Here is a 21,938-nt window from a genome sequence, read left to right as displayed (position 1 = left end):
GTGCCCTGCAAACGGCAGTGTGTGTGTGTGTGTGTGTAAGAGAGAGAGAGAGAGAGAGAGAGAGAGAGAGAGAGAGAGAGAGAGAGAGAGAGAGAGAGAGAGTGGGAGAGGGGGAGATGGTGTGTGTGTATGTGTATGTGTATGTGTGTGTGAGTGTGTACTGTAGCTGTGGCAATGGTGTACAGTAGCATGGCTCAAACACACTGCAGTAAATACAGTGTTGAAGAGGCGGGGTTTGACCTCGCAGCTCTGAAAACATCACTAATCCAGTATTTCAGGTGCCGAAGTCGACCATTGCTCACTACCGCCGCGCGTCAGCAAACTGCAACACAACTGCACGCCTCGCAAAAACCGGAATATACCTACCAAGCCGCCGCAAGTGAATGGCACGGCTGCGGGGTCCGAAGTGGAATATATGAGCGAAAGAAAGGGTTTACAACGGGGGAGAGACTGAATTTCCAGCGCCGTTGAAGCCGCACGTTGTTTTGTGCTTAGTGTTTTTTCCACTTTACAGCGACTCAAGTAAAAATTAACCAGCGCGCCTGCTACTTCTGCTCCTCCTAGCCGAAACTCCCGTAAAGTTTAAATATTCCCACCCGCCTCTGTCCACACTGGATGTGTTTATCTCACTGGAATTACTGACCACCCTCTCCAAGGTGAGTGCCTCTTCGCTCGAGTCTTAATTTTCAACTTTTTCAAAAGCCATTATTATCGCAGCAGCAGGGGCGGAAATGCAGCTCTACCTGAAACTCAGGTAAGTCGGAAACCAGGTGAAGGGCTAGCGTTAGCAGCAGCAGCAGCAGCATCTCGGTCGGTCGTGTCGCTCACACACGCGTATTAGCTTACAAAATTAAATCAAGAAAGTTGAAAAACACGCTCAAAGATACGTGTTGTAATTGGACACTGTGTTCACAAAGTGTAATTTGTCATTTTGTGCTCAAGAAACGCTGTAGAGACGTTTTCCAGCCGCACCGCAGTTGACAGCTCTTGTTATGTTTATGATTAAATATTGAAGAATGTAACAAAAAGGAGGCCGAAGTGACGCCTCGCCGGCTACGGGTTGAATTGCATGGCTTATATGTCTATTGGAGCTATTTAGCCATGCAAAACATCCCTTTTAGTTAGTTTTGCTCGTTAAATAATATCATCCTTCCTTCATTATTTATGTTTTCTGGCACCTTGAGGAAAATGCATCCCGGCTCGTCCCACCTTTTCTGCCAGTCCGACTCCCTTTGTCTGTTTTTCCGTGATCTGAGAGGTTTGATGGTGTGTTATTTCTCTGTACTCATTTAATATGTGGTGGAAACAGCCAGAAGTCAGCAGAATTCCCTCAAATAGGCAACTCCAGGCTTTATTCCGGTGATGAGACCCTTGTTCAGCAGACTCACCCTCATAACGTTTTAATGATGTAGCAGTGAGGTCATCAGCTGCTACAAACAGCCATGTAAGACATCGTGAATACTGTGACTTGTTTCCTTAAGGGTCAAAATGAGAAAGTAAATATAGAGGCATGCTGAAGAACCAGTTTTGACAGTAGCTTTCCATGTCACTCCAGTGTTTGCAGACACTGACAAACACCTTAGAGGGGTTTACTTTTCATGTGTTTGACTGGGCACGGGTGGAAATGTAATTCTCAGATTACTAAGCATTCTTTTGGCAATTGTACAGCTGTCGATGAGGGTTTTCCTGCTTTACCACATTATGGAGGCAACTGCAAACCCTGCTTAGACAGACTCTGCACCAGGATGTGCTTAAAAACACCTGACCTAGTGGTGCGCGTCATTATATTTAGTTCTTGGGGCTGAATAAACTCATGAAGGGAAAAAAAAAGTCATTGGTCAGCATCGTAACACTGACAAGCTGTGAAGTGTGTGGTGAGATACTTGGGAAGTAGTCTGAAGAGTGGAAAAGAGGATGTTATATATCAGTCAAAGTCTTCAGTATGGGCTCCAGGAACATGTGCTTTTGTTCTGCCTCTTCCTCTGTTGGACAGAGCAGGGGGTAGTGGGTGACTCAGCGCCGTGCGGGTGACCTGTTCAGTTTCACAGGGCTGAACGTGGTGACCGTGTGCTGGAAAGCAGCAAGCCTTTGAGCAGGAAGCCCACACAGGAAACGACCACTGCATTGTTGCCTGGAGGCTTGAACCGTGTCTGCAGTCTGTAGGGAATTTTACAAGTCTCACTGTTATTTTAAGGGCTTTAGCATGCTGGGTCACGTTTCATTATTACTCCCTGTGTTATATAGAATAGACGGCTGTGCTCAGGCTTGTGTATATATTTTCAGACTTTCTGTGTATGGGCCTGCTGCCAGGTCTTAGTAATTAAAATATAGGGATGGACATTTTGGAAACCCAACACACCAAATCGTAGAGAATTATAAGCTGCTGTTGGTATTGGAGGGAAGTCTGGGAGCAATTTCAAAGGTGAGAATCTGTTCATGTGCGTAACATCCGTCATTTAGATATCCTGATAGGCTAGATGTTCAAAAATCACACCTGTGAGAAAGGACCCTGCATGATGAACAGTCAGTTGTCACCTATAAAGACGTCCCAAGGCTTTGTGAATTCATCCATCTTCCATGTGAGGCACATCTTTGAAGTCTGCAAGCTTGGAAGCATTTTTTTTTTTTATCCATCCCTAAGGCTAAATCCAGAGTAGAAAAAACTCAAGATGTTGTCCACTTCTTCATTGTCAACATACATGTTCCAGGAACTGAAATGCATTGGTGGGCAACTGGAAAAGGGAGTACATCTAGCACGGGAAGTAGTTCAATATGTTAAGCTACAATTTATGGCCACACGTACACAATAATCTGTTACCTTGCTTAGTATTTGTTTTTTTCCACTCCATTCATTAAGGCATTGAATTTATGCCTGTATTTCCCAAGTTGATAGCCTAACCATGTCCAGTTAATTGCCAACTGCACTTAGTGAATCCTCAAAACATCTGTGAATAAAAGAGTTGGACGAAGAATTTATTCCACATTTAGTGCTGCAGCTTCAAACACTGTTGTTACTCTAGCAACAAGCCAATTTATTTGTTATCTGTTATCACCCATTTATGCTGTCAGCCAGCAGTTAAAGTTTACATGTACTTTAAAACAAAAATAGTTGCTCTGTGTGAGCAAATGTCATGTGCGTGTGGAACATATGGGCACATATTTCACAGAGTTTCAGTTTATTGTACATTAAGAACTCAAGGGGCTACAGAGTGTATTCCCGGAGTTCTTTATCACAATATAAAATGACATTATTATCCATATTTATTTTTACCCATGGTTAAATACAGAAAAAAGCAAAAATACAAGGGATCAGAGAATACTTTGCCCCCCATGGGAGGAGGTTTTGCTGTTGAATGTTGTCCCCAGTAAGGAAAGCCATCCATCAACACCAAGACACGGAGAGTTGAGGATGAACAGGAAGAGACACCCTAGCCGTCATGCAGGTGTGTAATGCGGCAGCTTGACGGGATGATGTATTGATCTGCATTGAGAAAAAGCAAACTACACCGTGGTTCAACTTCTACAGTCTCAGAGGTTACATAGAGGATGGAGGCTGTGCCACACTGTGGGGCAAGTTCTGCCTTTTCAAGAGAAATTTCAAGAGATCAGGCATGCAAGGCCCATGAATTATTTTATAAGCTTTTCGAATGTGATCAAAAGGAGTTGGAAGGAGGAATGTAGAGAGAATTGTAAAGATTAGTTGAACTAGGGAAAAAGCTGCCAGACTTTTTGCATGCCTCTTAAGGTTTTTCTTGAGGAGTCATGCATGCAGTGTAAATGCATGAAGAATATAGAAGAATAGGTTTTCGTAATATCAGGAAAAGCTGAAGCTCTCATTGCCTTATCAGTACCATCTGTTTGTTTAAAGGGGCATTAGAGATTGAACCTGTACACCCAGTTGCTCCATCAAATACCTCTTATTGATCTTAAATACTAATTCACTCTGTGTGCAGCTATTCTCACAAGGTGTTAGTGTTTATTCATCTTACAGACACTGAATTAGAGTGGCTCAGTGCACGACAGATCGATCCATCAGAAGCGAGCTGTTGGCATTAGCCTATAAAGAGATCAATTAAATCATTCTTAATGAGGGTATCCATCAGCGGATCGCTGAAAGATAAATCATAGACTATCACCAGACTTCCCACACCTTCACGTCAGACGTCCAGATCTAACCGACTCCCTCAGCCTGTCGAAGCTGCTGATGCACAACAGACTCTTTGGCTGATTGCTCCAAGGTGCTAGCCTTAGCATTTTCCTTATGACAAGAAAAAATGAGTCAATCCTGGACTTTACTCAACGAGACTGAGCAAGCCTTTGTTTACAGAGGAAGACTGTGGGCTTCCTGTGCTGTACTGCTTCCGAAATCCTGAAAAGTGAAATGACTTCTGTTAGCCCCCTTTGTTTGGCTTCCACTCAGATCTATATTACATCTCTGACAGGTTCCCCGAGTGCAACGAGAATTGTTTGTTTTGTTTTGTCCCTGTAAATAATTCCTTATCGTAACAAACATGAATGTCAAATTTCTGTTGGATCCTCCTTTTAAGTCAGGACAGAAATGACTGAAATGATGTCTCAGCAGGTATATGGCAACTGAATCGTAAAGAGTGACATGAAAAGCTCCTGGAACTGTGGAGGTGGGATTCAGTTGAACTTATCAAGTTGAAGGCAGTTTCATGGAGATAAAGGTTGTTTTGGTGTTGCTTTGTCTATTTGATGTGCTTTGTTCCCTTGAAGACAGACTGGTGTTTCACAGAGAAATTTGTATTTCAACATCAGCTGCCTTGGAAAGAGCTTATATGTGGTTGCTCATTCCTCTTAAGCCAGAGGGGTTTTATGAGAAAAATTATTGGAATATTAACAAACTCATAAGGAACAATGCCTGAAGAGAGTGATGTAATTCACCCCTAAGACCTGAAACGGAAGGGTGTGGACAGCCGTCTTGGCTCACATTATGCCATGACATAACCCGGCTTGTTTACAAAGCTGTGGCCAATCGGCATAGTCATTTTCTCCAGCTAAATGCTTCTTAGCCCAGAAAGCATATATTTCATGTGACTGCTCTCATCATACGCTAATTAAATAGAAATAATTATGAGGTATTAGTCGTAATATATTGGGTCTGAATCTCTGAATGACCATGCAGAGACATAATGGCAGCAGTAGGCTTGATCTTGTCTTAACCTTAGTCACCTGCACAGGCAGCGTGCGTCATTCTTTCCAGCTCATCAGCCTTGCATCTCACCACCGTTCACACTAAGCAAGTTAGGTCTGTGTCACTTTACCCTCTGTGGACTCTTATTCAGGCAGTTCATGTCTGAATAATGTGTGCATTTCCTAATCCCCTTGGTATGCTGTTGTCTGACAAAGGGTGTCATATTTAACCTACATAATACTGTTTTTTTTTTGTCTTGAAAAAAAAAGAAAAATTAGAAGGTAAGGAGCATCAGAAGTTAAACAAATATCTATTCCTTCAGCACTTGGCCTCACCACATCATAAAAGAAAATGAAATTGCCATGGAAGGAGTGTTAATTATTGCTAAGTATGATGTGCCAAAGGAGTTAATGAGAAACCTGAGAGGGCATTGTTTAAGGGGAACTCGGTATTACTCCCTTGTGTTGAAAAAAGGTGATCTTTGCCCTTCAGAAATAGGGCATAATCTTTTCAAATCGCATCACCCAGTTGTTGTCAGCAAGTGCCAATTTAGCTCAGACTAAAAGATTGTTTAACCTAAGTGGGGTTGGCAGTTTTTCAGATAGACTACCATAATGCAATCGAGTTTGTATGACTAGAAAGGCAGAGCCGTCTTTACTCTTGCTGTTGTCATCAGTATCTCGATCCAGAACATACATTAGCTTCATTCCCCATGCTACTGTATTTGATGTTAAATTATTTGGACATGGGGATGGTTGGTGTTTTTTTTTTTTTTTTTTTTTTTTTCATGCTTTGTGGGACATGCGCATGGAAGAGATGCTGCTAAATCATCTTAGAGGTTAATGTAATTTATTTAAATGGCACTCAATACTCTTATTTAATTAGGGAATGAATTTAAGACTGATTTGTGAACTCCATTTGATTTGGCCTTGAGTGATTGAGATATGGTATTAAGAATTTTTAAGAAAATCTGTATAGAGATCAACTAGTATTAGAATGTAATATATTATTTAGCAGATATAGGGCCTAATTTATACATATGTTGCTCTATTTTTTTTTTTTATTTACAGTTATTTATAATTATAAAATTCCCAGTCACATTTATTTGATATCAGTACACTGATGTCATTTTTGACAATAAAGTTAATTGTTAAACTGTAAGATATCTTTGTCAGTGAGATTGTGAGATATCAGTGAGTTTGTGAGATATCATTGCAAAAAAAATGTTTATGTATACATGGGACAATATACTGATGAGATTTTTTTTTTTTTTTTACTAGTTCTAGTTCTTAACCTGTAATCAGTTGCTCTACTTATTCAGCTTGTGTCAGGCAATGTCAGTAATAATTTTGTTCACCATTCGGTCACATCTTTAACAAACTGTATGGACTGCCATTAGAAAACTGATAACTTGTATTCCACTACAGATAAGAGCAACATGTGAGTAAGGGCACATGATGTCATTCATAAAGGTGGACTATATAGTTTCAACCTGCTCGTCGAGCACTGAAACTAATCCAAAAGACAACAGGTCTTAAGATACATGAGGCTAAAGCGATTTCTGTGGAATGCTGTTGCTATGGAGCCCTGTTGCAAAATAAATAAAAAACAGGGTTATTAAATATTCTTGTGTTGTAGAATTATTAAAAAGGTGAATGCGTTTATGCTAAACTTGTGGTTCCATGGTGTGCTGAGGTTACATGGCTACAAGTCTGGATCAGTTGAGAATTCCTGAAATGCCAGGATGGAAATGTTGTCCAGCAGGTTTTGGTTGAAACTTGGTGGGTTTCTGGAGCCTGCCACAAGAGGGAAGTTCAATTGTTTGTGCAAACTAGGGCAGTATTTCATGTCCTTACTCTGAGTAATAGAGGATTTTAAGTTCAGTGGCTGAGATTATTTTTTTAGGTGTCTGGCGCTAAAAAAGAGAATGATTCACCTTGGTATCACGTATGAAACTATTGCTCACGCATTTCTTCCTGTTTTTATACCGGATGTACACATGCTGTGCCCTCAGTTTTCATAACACAGTCATAACACAGCCTTATCATTTAGAATAGTGTAAAAGAACATGATGTAATGTTCAGATTAAACATGTTAGAACTGACGGACTGTGAGTATATGTCCCTTTTGTGGTATTTGCTACTTTCGTAACCTTGACACAGATTTGACTGCCTCAAGCAGCACAAAAACACTCATCCGCCAAACTCAACCAGCGCACAACCTGCAGACAACACATTTAAAAGAGCCTCTCGAAGTCATCTGTGTCTTAACAACTCTGCCTCCATAGTTTTATACTGCTCGTTCACTGCTGATTTCTGTTTCTCTTGCTCACTTGGTTGATTTGGCTGCAAGTAGGTATCATAAATTGAACTGCACCCTCAGTGGTTTGTTATAATGTGCTCTGCTGCTCATGTCGTGTTTTTCAAAAAATAGGTCAGGGCAGTCTGTTGTTAAGTTGATAAAAGAATGTCTCTGTCAGGAAAATTAACACAGTGGGGGAAAAAGAAACTTGAAGCAGTGTTTCACTATGGAAATTTTCAGTTTTTAGGCCAGAATATATTTTAGGACAGAATACTGTTGTGGACTTTAAACTGAAGTTATCTCCACAATATAATTTTGAAAAAAGGCTGAAAATCATTCTTTTAGCATATGAAAACATGCTAGTGCAAACTCAGGCATTTAGGCTACTTCAGGATATGGGCATAGTTTATCTTGATGAGTCTTTGTTCACTTTTAGATATTTGTTATGGCTGAAACAGGTTGTTGGGGCAGGGCTTAACACAGATAGGCATCTTTCAAAAGTGAAAACCAATGAGAGATCAGTTAGGGAGATCAGAGGGACAAAATCAGTTAGGGAGAGGTCAGTTAGGGAGAGAAGATGCACTGCTTTACAGGAAGGAGAAGTAATTGGATTTTGACATAAAAATGCAGAAAATCAAAATTTAATAAGTGCTTTTGATTTTTTTTTTTTACATAGACAAGTGTAGTGGCATGGAAGATTAGCTAACAAATTGAAAAAGTTAGCCTATTTTTCATTTTATTGTGACTTTAATACAAATGAATAGCAGGTCAGTGATATTCAACATGTTGATGCAACGTCTGCTTTAGTGCAGATAGTAGCTTTTCTGTATTTTCTCTTTTGTTCTGCATTTTTCCCTATTCACATTCTAGTATTATTGTACTGTTTTGAAAACTGGAACTGAGTGATAGTGTGCAACTTCAGATGTTGATGTTGACAGACCCTCAGTGCAAAGGGTGTCTGTAAAAGTTAATATATAAGCTTTATTGACATGCCTAGAAAGAGTCAACTTTGACAGCTAGCCATGGAGAGACTGATATTCCCAGACTACACTATGTGCTCTACGTGTATTTAAGAACTACTCACTGTTCCATTCAACTGTTACTTACAAGGTAGATCATAAATAAGGCAATCACAGCAGACATACAGTAACTGATAATAGGTTTCATAATATCTTCCATAAAAATGTAGTCATATTTTTACATTGTGTTAAAATGACCTTCTTTTCTCTTTGTCTTGCACAGTCCAGCTGTATTCAATATCCAATGCCAAGAGATGCCCGGGTAAATGTTCTCTATGGTTGAACCTTGGAAAAGGATGATTTATTCCAACTGATTGTTCTCTGGAGCATCAGGACCATGTGGCAATCCCCTCAGGACGCCTGGGGTTTACATTCCCTCCTGAGCCTGTTTTGAAGCTTTGTGCACAAGCATCAGGACTAGAGGATGACTGAGGCGTTCCCCTCCATCGTCAAAACACATCTCATGCCAACACCAGGCCAGCCTACATCAAAGGATTTCCCAAACTGAGACTTTCATTGTAATTTTCCCTTTTTTTTTGTTTAGTGTTTCTTGTTTAAAATCCGAGTGACTTCTAAGGAGCAGACAGAGTGCAAACACGTTCCTCTCGAGCTGCAGGAGTGGAGTAAAGGCTCATGTGTAACAGGACAGTCTCTGCAGCCAGCGGAATAACGTAGCCTCAGACTGTTGGGGAGTTCCTCCCTCAGGGGCCGAGGGATCCTACCCCAAACACCAAACTGCCCCGTCGTCTGACTCTCCCACCTGTCAAAAGGCAGACCCCGCTATCCAATGGCATGGGTCAAGTTCTTCAGGAAGCCGGGGGGCAATCTTGCCAAATCCTACCAGCCGGGGAGCATGCTGTCTCTAGCCCCCACCAAAGGCCTGCTGAACGAGCCGGGCCAAAACAGCTGCTTCCTCAACAGTGCCGTGCAGGTAGGCCTGTCATACTGTGACCACGGTTGATTGTAGCTGTGTTTAATTCAGCTTGACACCTTGGACATTTTGAGCTGTTCACAAGTCCCTTTTCAGGATAATGAACAATTGTTAATAGCATGCCAAATATGAGATGGAATTTAGAAAGTGTAGAGGGTATTTATGTATTGTTTTAAAAGTTAAATTTTTACTCTTTTGCATTTTCAGTTTAACCTATAAGTGATGTTCAGGGTTAAACTTGGGTTAATTTCATGTCACTTTGTGGCTATAATACATGTGGTTTCATTCTTATTAGACTGAACACGACTAAAACGGAATAGATTAATATTACTGCAAAGCAGGTCAGTAATTATCTCTTTGCAGGCTGCAAAATCCCTTGGTATTACACAAGTATAGTAATTAAAAGCTTTGATGGTTATTATTTCAGTTCTCAGTAGCATTCCTCCAGGCTGTAGAGCTGGTCAGCATTAGAGCTCATCCATGCATCATGTACTTTAAAGCAGTAGGCTACCTTTTGCAAGTGGCTTTAATACACTTTCCACATTGTGAAACATGCAAATACACAAAAGCAATTCTATTGAAATGAATTAACATTGTTTATTCACTGATATCAAGAATGTACAAAAAGCAGTGGCAAGTAAAAAGGTCTCAGGGGAAAAAAGATATTTCCTCAGAAAAGTGATTCAAGTTAAACTAATGCTGCACCTCAGGATGACACATCAACTAAGCAGACATATTAGAAGCAGTGATGTTATCCCTCCCCAGTGTGCTCCATTCATCATGCTTGTCGCTTTGGCTGTAGGGGCTGTACGCTGTGTTCCACCCTCTTCAAAATATGACCATCACTTATTTTAAATTTCCAAGGCTTAGTCACTGTCTAAACTTGTCATCACTTCCTAGCAATTTACTAATTTACTGGAAGGTTGTTTTTGTCTTATGGGACAGTGGCAGGCAAGTCAGCTCCCTATTGCAGTCAGCCCACAGTGAGGTCACTCTCAGGGACTGTGAGTCAGATAGTGAGACAGCCGATTAGCTGGTTGAAGATGATCATTACCTTGGGCTTTGTTTCTACGCAAAGGAAGTCTTCACTCTCACTCTCTTGTCCGCATGACCTCGGAGAGTGTGTCCGGGTGCCTTGTCGCTCAGCCGTATCCGACAAAAGGAGCCAAAGGATATGGAGAGTTTGCCTCCAAAATGAGAGAGCTATTACTTGAAAATCTTGACGTCTGCTCTTGCAAAATTATTTATGGCTAATGGTAGCCGGCAATTTACATTGATTGGCTTTGAGCCTTTGATCGTGAATGATTTCTTGACAATGCCGTTTTTCTTGTAAGCAAATTTAAAGGTGTTGAAGCTCTTTCATAACACTTGTGACAATGACTTTCTTGTATTCAGCTGTTTGGTAAGAAATGCTGAATTGGTAAGGTCAAGGTCAAGCCCAGGAGTTTAAAAGCCTTGACTTTTCTCATGTGTGGCCTCTTCAATCCCTTGTCCAGGTGCTGTGGCAGCTGGACATCTTCAGGCGAAGCTTGAGGCAACTACCTGGACACTTCTGTCTTGGAGATTCGTGCATCTTTTGTGCACTGAAGGTAAGGTGCAGTTACCAGCGTAGTTAATGAGGACTAACATCGTTGAGTCATTGCTGTGTGTCAGGTTACACGACTCTGGATATTGAGCAGTGAGGGTGCCGCACTTTGTGTAAATCAACAAAATTTCTGATAATTAATCTGCAGACAACTTCTTGCTTTCCTCTGCAGGGCATTTTCTCCCAGTTTCAGCATAGTCGAGAGCGCGCCCTGCCCTCTGACAACCTGCGTCACGCCTTGGCAGAGACCTTTAAGGACGAGCAGCGCTTCCAGCTGGGCTTCATGGATGATGCCGCAGAGTGCTTCGTAAGTTCCTGTGGTAACCAGGCTATCCTGGGGGAGGGAGATGAGTGAACGGAAAGGAATGTGTATGTTTGTGTGTTACCCTGCCACACAGTTAGGGGTAATGCACTGTAACAAACTGTTTGGCGAGGTCACTGAAAGAGCTTGTGTCCCTCCCTTCCCTTCCCATCAACCCCTGCCACACTGCCTCTAAATATCATCATGACAGGTTATGTAAGCACCAGAGTTGTGTTTGAACCCCTCTGCTCTGTTCTACCATGTTATGCAGCAGCACCTTTTTGCTCTTTAAAGTTGATTTCATGGGCACTTCATCATTTTACAAATATCTATTTTTTTTGTTCTGTTTGGCAAAAGGGAGGACTGCTTGGCAAGAACTTTTTTTCCAACTCTAGATTGTTTTATGGCTCAGCTTTTTTTTCTACTCCAGTTCTCTTTGACTCCAGCCATCCAATATAAAACAGATACTGCAGCTTATTGTAGCACCTCTCTTTAATTTATTTTTCCCTTTTTCCATCAGGCTTAATAAGGTTTTCTTGTTCTTGCCATGTTTATAGCTTGCATTTTTTAATTTTAATATAGTTACCTTAAATCCAGACATCACAGATGTGTTCTCATTGTATTCTGTGTTCAGACTTTTTCACTCAGGATGTCTCATTGCACAGCACTGGGTAAACAGCAGAGATAATCAAGTCTCTGTATAGCAGGTTGTTGAGACAATGAATGGAGAGAATGTGATAACCCAACTGGGTTTTATGTGAACCGCAGGTTAAACGAGCGTAAACTGTAACCCCTCACTCTTGGGCTCCTGCACTCATGTATAACACTGGTTGCTGTTTGAATGAGAAATTACTTGAATCCAGTCAGGCAATAGCACATCTGTTGCACTTTGAAATCAGATGCTTTGCTAAAACAATTATGTTGTTTTGTTTCTTGCTTTGTATACAGTTACAAAGTCTTGTCGTACAGACACACTCTGACATAGCCTTTTTCCATCTCAGAGAAAGTGTGCATGCCAAAATTTTCTTTCTCTATGTCTTTTATGGGGAATCTTAATGCATAACCCCACACAGGTCTTTGCCTTTGAGCATCAACCATGTAATGCATTGGCAGAGGTATGCTGTGGGAGAATTTATGGGAAGAATTAGCCAGCTTCAAATTAAATGGCTGTGAAGTTGCGCCTACGACCTTTGCAAGTCTGCATGCAGCCTTAATAATTTATAAAGACACAGGGACTCCATAGCAACAGAAAGGAACTAAAATGGAGTGCCACTTGCTCCTCAAATGCTATACTGTTGCTGGTACGTTCTTGACATGACTCTTACGCTTGAACTCAGCATGAGTCTGTGATGTTGTGTGCTACTGTACTCCTGTACTTCCTGTGCTCCTGGAAATTCTGGGGTGAAAAATTAAAGTAATGGCTGCTACTTGCTATTAGTGCTTCAAATGATTTTCTTCATGAAGTGGGAATGAGAATGTGGAGTGCTGCTCATGTAGTGGTTTGAATAAGCAGTGGCTTCCCTACAGCAGTAAAGGAAATCTTCCAATATTTCATCCTATTCCTTATAGACCTCTTACTCTGTCACAGGAGAACATTCTGGAGAGGATCCACCTGCATATTGTGCCTGAGGAGACAGATGCCTGCACTTCAAAGTCATGCATCACGCATCAGAAGTTTGCTATGTCACTTTATGAACAGGTATGTTGGCGTTTAGAATTAATCAATTGGTGAATTAATTTACCTTGATAGATGATTGCTTCCAGCTGCTCCAACAATATGTGGAAGAGGTGTTGACTTTTAATTCACACTGATGAATTGTGTTGTGCCACAGCATCAGTCTGTGGATGCAGAGTTTATTACAATATCATGCTGTGTAGCTTTTTTTTTTTTTTTTTTGCACATAGCTGCAGATGATTTAGTTTATACATAATGTTTGCTCCGCCTTACAGTGTGTGGACAAACTGAACACGCTAACCCAGGCAATGTGAAGATTCAGCAGCGTACACATACAAACAGACAGGCACATGGATCACTGTCTGAAAGAGTAGCCATTCAATCCGTCATGTTGGGAGATTGGGTTACCCCACTGGAATAGTGAGGGTGTTTCCGGTTGGATTGCCCAGAGCAGCGGCAGCACCAGATAAATCAAAGATGGTGTACACATACATTCCAGCCAACCACACACCACCCTGCCCTGTGGCCATGATGCCCATCGCTGACACTGTCCCTTAGTCCCAAACCAGTTCTGCTATCTCTACATCAAATAGATAACAGCCTTTGGAATAAATCCCTCAGAGGCTCAGTCAGTGGATTTTGTTCCACCCTGAATTCAGGGCACCCAATCCAACAATGATTGCACTATCCAGGCCTTGCACTCTGAATAGGATGACTTTGCATCATATCAATATTATATCAATATTGTGACATGAGTCGAGATATCATGAGGGATTTTTGCTATCATAATATCGTAGTATGACATAAATGCTTTCTTTTCCCAGTTGGTTTTAAAGGCTGCATTACAGTAAAGGGAGGAGATTTCCTAAACCTATTAGACTGTTGTAACTGTTGTTTTGTTTACCTCTACCTGCTTGGTCATATTCACATTAGTAATGACTTGTCAAAAACCACCAGTAGTCATCCTTCCAATATTGAAATTGAGGTATTCGATCAAAGATATTGTGATATTTGATTTCCACCATTTGCCTTGATGTGGATTGCCTTGACTGATGAATGATTACTGACTACAGAAATAAAATGGACACTTGACATATTAATCATTAATGTTACGGAATTAGAAAATATTATAGAGACCGCTGTTTGTAATTGATGACGGAGAAAAGCTGCAAGACTTGAGCTCCGCTATCTCCAAGACTATTGCTGCTGCCATGTCTGATTTGCATTCCATCATATCTCTCCACAGTTTATACAAAACAAGCCTGGAGGGGTTTCTTTTACCGTGACTATCTGCGAACCCACCCTTTGCAAAATGACATGCTGACTTGATAATTAGTGCTTGGCAGTGGCTATGCGGTGCCTCAGTAACACCCATGTGTCATTTTTTTGTGTGTTTGTCACCCCTCTCGGTCTCTCTCACTCTCCCCTCTGCAGTCTGTGTGCCGTAGCTGTGGGGCATCCTCCGACCCCCTGCCATTTACTGAGCTGGTGCATTATGTCTCCACTACCGCCCTCTGGTAAGGCACTCTGGTGTTGTTTTCACCAGCAATATGACACTTACTTTACCATTATCTGTCCTGCACCACCCTGTTTTTGCTTTTCACGTTTTGTACTGCCCTTGTTAAGCAGGCTACCCCTTCACTTTTTAGCGGACATTTCACACACAGGGATTTGAACTCTGCAGGTGTCCTAACCCTCACTTGTCCGCATTTGTCTTACTTTAGTTTAGTCTGCCCTTTTGTCCCTGGCTTGTTCTGTCTTCCACTTCTGCTGACAGTATGTCTGTCTGCCGTCTTTCTTAGCCAACAGGTGTATCAGCGCAGAGACGAGTCATTTGGGGAGCTGTTACAAGCAGCGAGCACCATTGGGGATCTTCGTAACTGTCCGGTAAATGCCAATGCAAAGTTGTTTGTTTATTTATTTATTTATTTTTAGATTGCTAACAAATGTTCTCAGTCTGTGAAAGGTCATTTAGTCTGGTAGTAGCAAAAAAGAGCAATCAGCGTAACAAATACCCCACTGCCCTACAAAACACTTTAATCTGCAAAAAGTGAGAAAATGCATTGTTGTTGGTTTTTTTTGTAAATAAATGCTAGATGCTCATATTTTTGTCTAGCTTAGTTTTGTGGTCATGAATTATTCTTTCCGTACATGGCAATACGACAGTCTCAGCTGTTACCACAGAAAAAAACAAATTGTAGGTACACAGTTTCTGCAGGACTCTGATTAATTTAATGTATTTTCTTTGATATTTGTTTTTGCAGGGTGGCCACTTTGACACTGCGCTGGCTAATATGGTCCACTTGGGTAATAAAGTCTCTTTCTGTGGCTCTCTTTATTTTCCAGAGTAACTGTGGCCAGAGGATTAAGATCCGGCGGGTCCTCATGAACTCCCCAGAGATTGTTACCATCGGTTTTGTCTGGGACTCGGAGCAGTCAGACCTCACAGAGGATGTTATCCGCTCACTGGGACCTCATCTCAATCTTTCTGGGGTAAGCATGTTTATTCCAAGCTGCACAATTACCAACAATTTATCTATGTCCTCCATTCTATAATTAGGTTTTTTATGCCTTAAAAGCACTTAAACTAGTCATGTTTTGTGGTTTGTGGAATTGTTTGGAGTTGCTGCATTTTTAAAAACATGTCAGAGTCACAGGAAAGCTACAGGATCCTTCAAATGAGATTTTTTTAAAAAAGAACAAAAATACATAAAACTTGTTCAAAGAACAGGGCTTGTCACACTGCTCCACAGCTAAGTCAAAAAGTACAATTAAAGATTTAAGTTGCGAAAGCACTGAGTGTACCACAACAAAATTAAAGTAAGGTTTAACCACTGAACCCTTCTTTTCAGTAGGAGGGGATAAGCTCCATGTTTCTGTGCTGGATTGGTTAAATTTCAGAAAGGATGTCATACACTTCTTTCCAAACCTGGCTTATTTGGTTACTGTAGCATGAGAATTTGTTTGTCACAACTGAAATTTTGCTTCCTTCTTTGTTAGGGTCAGTTTATTTTGGTGCAGTTGAGCATATGTAGGAAATAAAGTGGGGATTTATTTCTCTGTAAGTCGAGGCCGTTGCGTAAGCAGTCAAACGCCCAATGCCCAGTTGGCCTGAGCCACTCATCAAAAAGCCCCTGCTGGCCTTGGTCAGCCTGTCAACCTAGCCCTCCCCCGCCCCAGCTGTGTGTGTGTGTGTGTGTGTGTGTGTGTGTGTGTGTGTGTGTGTGTGTGTGTGTGTGTGTGTGTCTCAGTGAACATGTGGGCTGAATAGATGTCATTGAAGTAGAAAACTGTTTAAGACTGTGTTCATTGTCCTGTTCATATTCACACATGCTTGATCACAATTACATGTGAGCATGTGTTTTGAAACCCAAACATAATCACTATATAGCGTTGATGTGGTTTTTAATTGTGTTACACAACACTTGCTTTGCCAGCTGCCCCCCTCTCTATAAAATTATGTTTTCCTCTTACATACATTTGGGTAGTTGACTGTAAGAGTCACATCTGAATTACATTAATATAACAAAGAATATATAATAAGTTAAAAATGGCACATAACAAACTAAATATTCCCTAGTGGTTGGTGTACTGTGGTCCACTGTATTGGATGAGCTTCACAAACAACAACAAGGGAAAAAAATCAATCAGCACAGTTCAGATGAGGGCCAACTCTCATATGCTTGACACATTACATAACTTCACCATTGAAGTATTCAGACCTTTTATTTGACAGCTTCCTCTTGTGAGTTTCGAAAGCATTCCATCACAAGGATTAGTCAAACCCCCACCATCCCACCCGTTTGCCACAAAGGCCTTGATTCATTAGGGAGCGTTTCATGTGACTTTACTGGGTGTTAAAGGAAGCCTCCCCCTGCATTGGAATCTATTGTCTCAAATGAGGAGAGAGAGAGAGAGAGAGAGAACCGGCTGCACAGGAAACATGGGAGGGAGAAACAAGTGGCTGCTGTTTCACAACCACTTCCCCCATTGGTCTGCTCAAAGCCGTAGGAGTTAGACTTTTTTTTTTTTTCTTTTTGTTCCGAGAAAGGCTGTTGTTGAATTTTTGGCATTTATCTTAGTTCAAGATAACCAACTTCACGAAAAGCAAGTAATGAGGCCTGCAAAGGTCAGGGTTGGTGACCAAGTAATATTCCTCTGAGCCGTGGATGTTCATTTAAGAGAAAATTACTTGGTAAAGAAATCAAATTAGAGCTTAGGGAAGAGGTAGAAGGGATTTATTTGAACAGCAGAAGAGAAGGGATATAATTTAGTAGGGATAGGGTGAGTTGAGGTACTTCTTAAAAAGATGTGTTTTGAAATACATATTTCTGGGTTTGTGCTTTTGCCTCATCAACATGCGTTCAGTGTTCAGAGAGCTCAGTTTGGTGCTCAGCCCTACCACAGTCCCATCATTTACAGGGTTTCTGTTAAGGTCAAAGGATACAGCAGTTAGTCCACTGATTCATCCAGTATTTTTCCTGGGAAGCTGAACAATTGAAGATATGTATATCAGTATGTAGACCTTCACAAAGAATGCTGTGGACCGCTGTGGTTAAGCGGTGGTCTCGATATCAAGTGCTGCTATGACAGCTCTGATTTAAACCAGCCCTTATTCGTACTGATTGTGAAATCAATGCCGGTTCATTCCCTCAGAGCTTAATCTATAAACAGATGGAGTAACTGATTCCGCTAGCTATCAACATCACTCACTGGCCTGCCCATGCTGGTGCAGTGTTGATGCTGATGAGTAATTGGTGTTTGTGTGTGTGTGTGTGTGTGTGTGTGTGTGTGTGTGTGTGTATGTCTGTCTGTCTATCTCTGTGTACACGAATGTACGTAGCTCTTTTACAGGGTGACAGATGAGCACGCCAAAAAGGGAGAGCTGCTGCTGGTTGGGATGATCTGCTACTCCAGCCGTCACTACTGTGCCTTCGCCTTCCACACCAAATCCTCAAAGTGGGTCTTCTTTGACGACGCCACAGTGAAGGAGGTGAGGAAATCCGTACACACTGGCACAAAGATATGCATCACACAGATGAAGTGGTCCCACCACACATCACACAAAATGTAATATTTGTTTGTCGATGTATGTAGCAGCGTAAAAGCGGCTGTAGACTTCCAGTGACTGTTGAGTTGTCTTTAAGTGCCAGACCCAGACCCGGTGATTTGAATTGGAAGAGCCTAGAGTGAACATTGTCGCTAGACTTTTCCACTCTGCAGACCACCACCGGTCAGCAGTTTGTCCACAATTTTTGTTATGCCTCCGTCACATACAACTCTTTCCAAAATGAATGATTTCCATGGTCATTGCCAGCAAAAAAACAAACAATTCCGTCCATCCATCTTGCGTACAGTTCAAGTCACATGCAGTTCTGCTGTTCATTGTGCAAAATTGCGAGAAAAATTGTGACCCATCATGTATTTGAACACTTCACTGGAATAGAATAGAAAGTTCAGCTTGATGCATCAGAGCCGTGTCCACTCTATATACTCTACTTTTTTGCTGGAGAAAAACTGTAGCCGGCTTTGCGGGCCATGTTGACAACAATAAATATTGCATAGGTTATAAAGCTACCACACACAAATCTGGAAATGTCTTTATTTAACCTGGCACTGGTGTCACGGAAAGCTGGAATTGTGGGGAGTATATTGTCAGGGTCAAGTTCATTGGTGTCTCAAGTGTCGCAACGTTGACTTCAAAAAAACCTATGGGACCAGTTTAAAGATGTGCAGTGTTGCTGCTCTGACCAAAACCTGAGAAGAGTGCTGATGTGCACAGAGCATCATAAACCTACAAGGTACACAGTACATGTTCTTAAGCAAGCACATCTGCATTTTGTACACACAAAGAGTTTAGTCATCTGCTGAGTTACTGTACAATTAGCCCCTCCCCACACTTTAGAAACCTGACAGCTGAGCCTTAGGTTTCCCTGGCCCAGGAGGCGCAGTGCATAAAATGTGCTTGTGCGAGTAGATAAAAAGGTGGGCTGTTTTACAAGTGACAGCAGAGAGTAGCGATGTTCAATCTCTTATCTCTAGCACCAGTCCCTTTATCGGCCAATAAGGACTCCATCGATTGCCCTTCATGAGCCCCAGGCTTGATGAGCCTTTATAGTTGTGGAACCAACACACACACACACATACCTTCCCAAGTCTTTCACAAAATGCTACAGTAGTGATGTGAAAATGCACATGTACCTGCTACTGAGTTTTCCTGTCTGTCTTTGGATCTTCACTGATTAAACATAATTGGGTGCGAGGAATACGTATTAGCAAGGGTATAGATGTGTATGCTGTTGTGTGTGTGTGTGTGTGTGTGTGTGTGTGTGTGTGTGTGTGTGTGTGTGTGGAAACTGTGTATTTGTATCTGTTACATATGACAATGGCTGTGCCTGTGTGAACATCTTGTACATTTGTTGTTTTTTTTTTCTTTCCTGATTTGATGTGTTTTTTTTATGGCGTGCATGTGTGAGCCTGCCTCGTATGCACCTCACATCTTCACTATTTTCCCTGGGACTGTGGTGCAGCAGCATGCTGGCTCTGTGTCAATCCATCAGCAGCTTGTGCTGTGTGTGCAGCCCCCCCCGACTGAGATGGAAGAGCTACAGTGCTCAGCGCCTGCCAAGTCCATACCTGGATCGAAACTCGGCAGCATTTCTGTGACTCCTCAAGCCCCCCCACCCACCCAAATGACTACCCTGGTGTGCCTTGATCAGCGCTTAACCAGGGTGGACCACTCAGACAAACAAGGCATCAAAATTACTGTTTTATGAAGATTAAACACTGTACTTATTTATAAAATGGGCTGCAAAATATTTCTTCTTATTTTGCTTTTTTTCCCAGTACCACTGGAGTTTTATCTGCACAGTCAGAAGTTATTTTTATCTTTAATAACAAGAGAAGTTGCTAAGCACTGTAATTGTGTGACTATACTTGGCATTAACCATTACTATTGGTTTGTTCAATATGGTTCACAGACAGAGACCATTTAAAGGAGTCTATTCTTGTCTCACTTTCCTCAATGTCCCTTTTTACTGTTTCATCTGCAGTAATTTCTTTTGCTCTCTTTGGCTTTTTCCTTCTTTGCTACATCTTTTCATTCATTTTTCTTTGCATAAGCCCCTGCCTGATCCCTGTACCTATAGTTTTCCTCTCCTACCTTCTGCTCCCCCCTCTCCTTTCGTCATTTGCTTAATTAAGGAGCACACAAGCATCTGTTAGCCTGCAGCATGCCTTTGTGGCACTTTTGTGGTGAGACACGCACCTTACCCGGCTTAGCTAATGTGATTGTGTGATCATGCCTCAGTGGAATATACACTCGAGTTCCAAGACAAATTAGACAATGCACAATAGCAGCAGGAGCACCAAGGTTTTGTTTTAAAGTTGAGAACAATGGAGCATTTACCTCTTACTTTGTTTGTGGCACGTCAGCCTATGGAAAAATAATGCGGATCAAGTCAAAACATGTGGAGGCCTGTGTCTTTTGACTTTGTCTTAAAGTTGATTATAACTTCTGTGGATGCTGCCTGAACTTTTCTTGCCAGGTTAGAATTGAATTGTGCTGTGGCTTTTAGGTGATGCAGCATGAGTTGGGTATGAGGGATTTTTTCAATTTGCATTGTAGTTCTAAGAGTTAATATCCGGTTTTAAAAAATGATTTTGATACCTTTTACCTAGGCTGAATTATGAGACAGTAAATGATTTTATGTGAAACATACAGGCCATTTGCTTTTCAAAAGTCTGTTGTAAACCATGGTCCCGTGTTTTTTTTTCTCTTTTTTTTTAATCTATAGAAATGCTCATGAACTTGTAAAATTTCTCACATCCGTTTTTAAGAATCCTATATTGTGGAGCCTTTTGATGTATTAAAATGTATTGTTACCGAAACTCTATGTAATGATCCCTAAAAAAAGCATATAAATAGCAGATTATGCTCATCAAAAGGAATTCATTTATGGAGTCATAAGTATCATTTGGCAGTGGAGAGTAGACTAGCAATAAATCTGTCACCCACCCTGCCCATATATCCTTCCCGCCCATGTACAATAATACATGCATTTGCACACAGCTGCATAAGTATAATGGTGTGTTTAAACGTGCATGTGAATTGACCTTGTCACCCTGTCTTGCTGTTTTTCCGTAGATTGGATCCAGGTGGAAAGATGTGGTCTCCAAATGTATCAAAGGTCACTTCCAGCCTCTCCTCCTCTTTTACTCCAACCCTGACGGGAGCGCCATCACTGTAGATGACGCCTCACGCCAAAACAGTGGCCAGTCCCACTACAAGACCCCTGTTAACGGAGAAGGTATGATGTGTGACCCCATTAGATCTAAAGATGCCAAAGTAACCCCCAAGTAAAGTTTCATTACAGGATTTCCTGCCAGTTCAGACGACACTCTTGTCTCTGTCCCATTTGCTCATGTTGTTAACAGTTTTGACTGTATTCCCAGCTTTACTTGAACAAGGCCCCCAATAAAGAGTAGCTCAAGGGCTTTCATGATGAAAGTGAAAATCACCATCATAATTAGCATCAACTGCATCATTATTATCTCAGCTCTGTTGGCAACATAGTCTCATTATGTCAGATAAGATTAAACAATGTCCTAATCTGGTGTTGACAACAACCAGCTCCTGACAGATTTTGGCTTGCTTGGTAGCATGCCTATTAAGTATTGTTTTTTATATTGTTTTCGTTGTTTTATCTCCTATACATTACCCCTCGGTGTTATGCTCCACCATAACACACTCATTAGTATGAAAACAAGTGTTTTTGTGTATGGCATAACCACCCAACAATGCACTTGTTCATATTCTTGATTTTTAGATATATAAGATAGGATAGCATCATTACAGAGAACTAAGAGAGAAACTGCTTTGTCAACCTTTTCCAGTCTACAGAAAAGGACACCCCCAGCCCAGTGCCTTACATGTGCCAATACACGAGAACCACACAACATTCATTATTCA

General features: G+C 41.4%; 1 protein-coding gene across 2 annotated transcripts in view; it reads left to right on the top strand.

Annotated features, from left to right (window-relative positions):
* The first annotated feature begins 289 nt into the window (after positions 1-289).
* The window catches only part of usp53a (ubiquitin specific peptidase 53a), a 37,632-nt gene continuing 15,983 nt past the window's right edge, over positions 290-21,938 (top strand). For both annotated transcript variants that reach the window (XM_030076176.1, XM_030076175.1), the window contains exons 1-10: positions 290-656; positions 8,699-9,406; positions 10,903-10,995; positions 11,164-11,298; positions 12,881-12,991; positions 14,402-14,484; positions 14,770-14,854; positions 15,314-15,460; positions 17,811-17,960; positions 21,114-21,276. In XM_030076176.1, coding sequence (XP_029932036.1) covers positions 9,263-9,406; positions 10,903-10,995; positions 11,164-11,298; positions 12,881-12,991; positions 14,402-14,484; positions 14,770-14,854; positions 15,314-15,460; positions 17,811-17,960; positions 21,114-21,276 — 1,111 coding nt within the window. In that variant the 5' untranslated portion in view covers positions 290-656; positions 8,699-9,262. The remainder of the gene's footprint in view (positions 657-8,698; positions 9,407-10,902; positions 10,996-11,163; positions 11,299-12,880; positions 12,992-14,401; positions 14,485-14,769; positions 14,855-15,313; positions 15,461-17,810; positions 17,961-21,113; positions 21,277-21,938) is intronic.

The sequence above is a fragment of the Myripristis murdjan genome, chromosome 18 (genome assembly GCF_902150065.1).
Source record: "Myripristis murdjan chromosome 18, fMyrMur1.1, whole genome shotgun sequence".
In the NCBI taxonomy this organism is placed as follows: Eukaryota; Metazoa; Chordata; class Actinopteri; order Holocentriformes; family Holocentridae; genus Myripristis; species Myripristis murdjan.
Note: the sequence above shows the minus strand (reverse complement) of the source record. Positions and strands in the feature narration are given on the sequence as shown.